At 47.4% G+C, this 6,443-nt stretch overlaps 1 protein-coding gene across 1 annotated transcript; it reads left to right on the top strand.

Annotated features, from left to right (window-relative positions):
* The first annotated feature begins 428 nt into the window (after positions 1-428).
* Positions 429-4,492, top strand: LOC121435028 (granzyme C-like). Its single transcript, XM_041634077.1, has 5 exons — positions 429-492; positions 2,580-2,730; positions 3,171-3,306; positions 3,468-3,728; positions 4,349-4,492. Exons 1-5 carry the CDS (start codon positions 435-437, stop codon positions 4,490-4,492), a joined length of 750 nt encoding a protein of 249 aa, XP_041490011.1. The 5' UTR covers positions 429-434.
* The last annotated feature ends 1,951 nt before the right edge of the window (positions 4,493-6,443 follow it).

Raw genomic sequence — 6,443 nt, forward strand, 5'->3', positions numbered from 1 at the left:
GTCTGTGTATAAGTAGTGCCACAGCTGTTTTGTGGTAAATTGGGTGTCAGCATTATTTTTTCAAAAAAAAAGGGAGAAAGAAAAAAAAAACAAAAGTAAAAAACATCTTACCACAATGGAAAAAAATGTAAGAGGTAACAAAAGCCACACTTTTGTCTCAGTGCAGGCACAGTGGACTTCCTGGGGTCTCAGGCCCTCCTCAACCACAACATTAACACTCTCTTTTGCTGGTTTTTATCCAGGATTAGCTCAGAGGATGCCATGTGGTGAGAGTGACATTTTTACCCAAACCAGGAAACTGCCTTAGCTACTAAAGCCAACCAGAGCAGAGGTGCACAGGTTTAAAAGGCCTGTGAGGTCACTGAGCGCTCACCTCCTCATCCTTCAAGGGCTGAGTCCACTCTGCCCTCCTCCAACCTAAGAGCCTTCCTGGGATGATGGCTCCAGTCCTGATTCTCCTGACCTTTCTTCTGCTGCTTGGAGCTGCTGCAGGTGAGTGAACCCCCTGTCCCAGAAAGATTCCATCCCATAATACCTCTGTGTAGTCTCTGCCTACTCTAGTAAGGAACTTCCTGCACTGAACCAGGAGCTTCCTGAACCTCAGGTGCTAGACCAACCTAGACCTGAAAGCTTTTCACTGGCTAGATCGTCAACAAGGTCTGAAGAAGAGCGGTGTTCTCAGAGGACATGGTGGGCACTAGCTTCTCCCTGCTCTTTGTGTCCCCTAGAGAGTGGATCATCCCCCAAAAGAGATGAAGCAGAGAATGCAAAGTTACTAAATGTATACCAATAACTCTACCTGAGCCCAGTCTCAGGGCAGCTCTTATGACCAGTCAGCAATGACATAAGCCCACCAGCTGAAGAATATGAGCAGTATTTATTAATCTCCACCCTCAGGCTACTAAATCTAGAGGCCCAGGGTGACAAGATGCCTGTTCTGTACAATCCATTACCTTTGCAGTCTAGTTTTGCTTGGCCCTCCACTTCTTTCTGTAGGTCCCCACCTACTGCCATTACACCAGCTGAATCCTACAATATCCCCTAGGCTCTGAATCCCTTGAGCTCTGAGCCTCTAGCCCTCCAGCTCAGTAAAAAACATTCTTCCATGCAACTAATTCATTTACTGAGAACCTAGGATATGATGAGAGCACCAGAAAAGGAGAACTTTAGAAAATCCCTCTCTCCAAAAAGATGAACATGGGATGTACTCACTCATAATTGGTTTCTAGCCATAAACAAGGGTCACGGAGTCTACACTTGGTGATCCCAAAGAAGCTAAGTAAGAAGGTGAACCAAAGGAAAAGCATATAGTTGTCCTCTTGGCTATGGGAAGTAGACAAAATTGCCGGGGAGAAAATTGAGATCTTGGGGGTGGGGTGGGATGGGGGTAAGGGGAGATGGGGAGAGAGGGGGGAGAGGGGGAGAATGTGGGGGAGCTTGGGAAAGGGGGAGGATTGGGATGAAGGAAGGTTGGATGGGGGAGCACGGAAGCACGGTTCTTAGTTAAGGGAGCCACCTTAGGGTTGGCAAGAGACTTGAACCTAGAGTGGCTCCCAGATACCCAAGCCGAGGACCCCCGTTAGTTCCTTGGGCAGCTGAGGATGGGGAACCTGAAATGACCCTATCCTATAGCAATACTGACGAATATCTTGCATATCATCATAGAACCTTCATCTGGTGATGGATGGAGACAGAGACAGAGACCCACACTGGAGCACTGGACTGAGCTCCCAAGGTCCCGATGAGGAGCAGAAGGTGGGAGAACATGAGCAAAGAAGTCGGGACCACGAGGGGAGCACCCACCCACTGAGACAGTGGAGCTGATCTATTGGGAGCTCACCAAGGCCAGCTGGACTGTGACTGAAAAAGCATGAGATAAAACTGGACTCTCTGAGCATGGCCAACAATGAGGGCTGATGAGAACCCAAGGACAATGGCACGGGGTTTTGAACCTACGTAATGTGCTGGCTTTGTGGGAGCCTAGCCAGTTTGGATGTTCACCTTCCTAGAAATGCACGGAGGGGGGAGGACCTAGGACTTACCACAGGGCAGGGAAATCTGACTGCTCTTTGGGCTGGAGAGGGAGGGGGAGAGGAGTGGGAGGAGGGGGAGAAGGGTGGGAGGAGGGGGAGGGAAATGGGAGGCTGGGAGGAGGAGGAAATTTCTTTTTTTTTTCTCTTTTCTCAATAAAAAAAAAAAGTTAAAAAAAAAAAAAAGAAAATCCCTCTCTAAAGACCTTGGGGTAAAAGGTAATGAAATTAGCAGAAATCAAGACAGGAAAGATGTCCTGAGAGAGACTAACATGAGCCACTCAGGATCCCCTCGTCTCTAGAACCATGAAGAAAGAAGTTTGTCCCTCCATGTATTCGTAAAGCAGGGGCTGGATTACAAGTCCTACTCACCCCTTCTCAGATAGGGCACTGAGGCTTCGGACTCAGCAAAGATCATTCTATGTGCAAGGAATTTTGTCTACAAAAGTCTTGGGGAACTGCAGATATCACTGTTCACCTCTCCCTAGATCTTCCCTCTTACCTCATCTTCTGCTCCCAGACACCTCATATTCTAGCCTTTTCTATCAGAGGAGATCATCGGGGGCCATGAGGTCAAGCTCCACTCCCGCCCCTACATGGCATTTATTGAATATGTGAATGATAAGGGCAAAAATTATAACTGCGGAGGCTTCCTGGTAAAAGACAACTTCGTGCTGACAGCTGCTCACTGCATGGGAAGGTGAGGAGAAAAAGCTATGCTTCCCCAAGACTAGTTTCCATCTCCTATTCGTGGATTCTCCTCTGAGAGCTCACTGCAGGGCAGAGCTATGACAATGGAAGTCTGTCATCATGGAAACTTTGAGGTCAAAGGGTGAGAGTTCAGAGGCAGCAGCACAGTTGAGTTGAAAGCAACTACACTGGTCAGATTACAGCAGTGGCTGAGGTTGAAAGTGCACATTCAGAGTCATTGCAAACTTAGGAATATTGCCTGGAAACAAGAGCAAGTTCCCAGGAGTCTAGTGTTCTTGTAAAGGGAAGAGCAATGGTTCACACCCTGAGGCCCTTCTGTCTCCTCAGTCCCCTCAGCTAGAGCCACACCCTGCCCACACAGCCTCTTACAGCTCCTGCACTGCGTCCTCTCTCACTCCACATCTTGTATCTGCACTCTGCTCTCTGCAGCTCAATGAGAGTCACTCTAGGAGCCCACAACATCAGCTTCCAGGAGGAGACCCAGCAGACCATCCCTGTGGCTAAAGCCTTCCCACACCCAGACTACAATTTTAAGGATGACTCCAGTGACATCATGCTCTTAAAGGTGAGAACTCTCAGCACAGCTCTCTGTGCTCTGCTTGCTGCAGGGATTGCCCCTCCGCTCCTCCTCTCATCTGTTCTTTTTTTCCCTGACATCCTGGCTTTCATTGGGTCCAGGAACCAGGCTCCTGGCTGAGCTGCTCTCTCATTCTTCTTCCCCCACAGCTGGAGAGGAGGGCAAAGAGGACTAATGCTGTGAGGCCCCTCAGGCTGCCCAGGAGTAATGCCCATGTGAAGCCAGGGGACGTGTGCTATGTGGCTGGTTGGGGAATGGTGGATCCAAATGGTAAACTCCTAGATACTTTGCAAGCGGTAGAGCTTACAGTCCAGAAGGATGAGGAGTGTGAGTCCCGCTTTCCACATCGTTACAACAAAGCTACTGCGATCTGTGTGGGGGACCCAAAGATCAACCGACCTTCTGCCTACGTAAGTTGGATTGTCCTTCTCTCTGGGCTCCATGGGAGGAGAAGAGCAATCTGGCACCTAGTGACCAAACATCAAGGGACTCTTTTCCCCATTGGCCATTATCTTATTCCCTGGGAACACAGGTCACAGTAAATAATTAGGCCCTCAGACCTGACAAAGAGCCTTGATGAAGGCAGCTGGCGTAAAGCAGAATTTGCACAGCCCTCCTGACTCCCGGGCCCAGGCTTTAGAAAGCAGAGCTCCATCTGTGTGTCGGCTTCATAAACAGGGGTCTCCTCAGAGCAGGCACCCACATTTGTCAACAGACTAATTCTCCATGCTCGCATCAGGCTCACTCACCTGTCCCCATGTTTTTGAATATGGCCTGGAGCTGAGGGTCCCACATACCTTCATAGGATGTAGATCATCACAGTGGAGAAAGGGCAGAGTATGAGCTCAGGAGAGAGGTGAAGCCCTAATCCTGTCCACAATCACAATGGGAACCCCAGGGACCCCAGGCATGCCCTCCATTTCTCTCAACACACATTTCATACACCTTGGAAGGGAGTCCTGACATGAGAGGGAGGCTGGGACTAGGCTGAACAAAAGCTCAGTCCTCTCTGATTCTTCTCCATTCACAGGGGGATTCTGGAGGGCATATCGTTTGTAAAAACAGAGCTGTAGGCATTGTGTCCTTGGTCGATAAAAATGGTTCAGCACCAGGAACCTATACCAGAGTGTCAAGTTTCCTATCCTGGATACAGAAAATGATAAAACATAGCTAACTACAGAGCAAACCAGGCCCCTCCCTGACTCACCGTCTTCTCTACAGCTGAGTCCAGGACTGTCCTAGGACAGAAGCCACCAAATCAATAAACGTCACTTTGCAGCATTGAAAGACTGTCTTCCTGCTCATTCACAGGGGCCAACTCTGTGCTTAGCAGACCAATGTCCTACTTTTCTTCTCTACTCACTCCAAAACATCCTCTCTCCAAATCTCAGGCATGGCCATTGCACACCGTGTTTGTACAGGTCTCACTTTGCAGTCCTGGTCCTTCTGACAGGCCCAAAGTTGTGCTTGGGTGTCTCTTTTCATGGTGCTCCGGGTGAACATTTGTCCTTCTCTGTGTTATATGGAAGAAAAGAGAGGAAAAGCTCCATTGGTCCTGGAGATATGAAGACAGAGCTGAGGTCACTGTCAATGGTCATTCCCGGATAGGTTATATCTGTCCCACAGCTTCATCCTTAAAGTAACAGCAATTTCAGAAAGGTCTGTTTTACATCTAGAATTTATTTTGGTATCCTCTTCTGGAAACAGGGCCAAGTTTCCTCCAGCCCCTTCTTTTTTTGCCACCTCCTATGAATTAGCAGCTTCTATGCTTAAAGTCCAAGCTAATCTGAACATGTCCCTACTTTTTATCCCCTTTCTAGGACACCCAGATCCATTTGTGATCCAATTCATTAGAGTCTCATACCTGTGGGGTCAGCCTAAATTATGACCCGTCAGGGAGGGGGCTCACAAATATCCAGACCAGAAGTGTCATCATAGAGGTTCCATGCAGGCCAGGGCTCTCAAAGTCTGTCCAACACATTTTACCCCACCTCCCACAAGCTCAGATCTAGGGAAGCTCTTCACAGTCAGCTCACTCACACCCACAACCTCCTCCTGTGCTCAGCATCCATAGCAGGGGAGTCTCTCAGCAGCACGATCTCCTCTGACCTTGTTCATCTCAATCGTTGCAGCCTTTTAGGCTATGGTGCCCTGCAGTCAGTCTTTGACATCCCCGAGGCAAAAGAACGAAAATCTCTACTTTTCCATCAGTCAACACTGAAGTGTATGAGGTTTACAAATGGCCTTAGGCAGTTAGCTTCTATGGGAAATTATTCAGAAAATCAGCATCCACCCCATCAGGAGTTGGCAGTAACTAGAGAATAACCCAACTAAGACGGCCTGTTTGTATTTATTCGAAAGGTAGCAGATAACAGAATCAGTATGCAGATTTAAATCCTATGAGATGCACATATACAGAAACATATTTCAGAAACAGAATTAAATAGGAATCAGGAGGCCATGAAAGAGAAATAAAAAAAATGGTGTGGAGAAGTTCCTGGGATTTTTTTGACATTCTTGGTTACTGCTGCATCCATAATTCCTAAGTCTCATTGTTAGGCAGTTCTTGGCATGAGACTGTAGCAAGAATGTTTGGCTTTTTCTTAAATGAAAGTCTCCCTATGTTGGACTCACCGAAGCTTCTAGTCATGAATGCTCTTGCCTTAATCCAGGACTGGGGAGGCAGAGACAGGGAGATGGCTGACTCCAAGGCTATAAGTGAGAGACTCTGTCTCAAACAAACAAATAAGAATTCTTAAATTAATTTAATAATCAGAAAATTCAAAGCAGCCTTGGCTCAGGGTCCTGTCCTGTCAGTCATTTAACATATAATATGAATGGTAGGTACTGCTTAATGCCTGCTTAACCCAAACAGACAGAGCGTCACATTCTTATGGGAAATGGAAGAAAATCTCCATTTGTATCAGGTAACTTTCAAACTCAAGCTTTTATTTAGGAAGAAATGTAGGTGGCACACATCTTCTGACAGAGAACGGGAACATAAACCCTGCTCTGGAGACAGACTAAGGATCCAGCTTCTTTGGAGACAACAAATACAAAGAAGAGTGCAGAATCAAAGAAAATGCATGTTAAATTTCATATGGTCACATGCATATTCAGCTTAG

This window comes from Microtus oregoni, unplaced genomic scaffold, assembly GCF_018167655.1.
Source record: "Microtus oregoni isolate MIOR12 unplaced genomic scaffold, Mior012 000045F_ref0000178, whole genome shotgun sequence".
Taxonomy (NCBI): Eukaryota; Metazoa; Chordata; class Mammalia; order Rodentia; family Cricetidae; genus Microtus; species Microtus oregoni.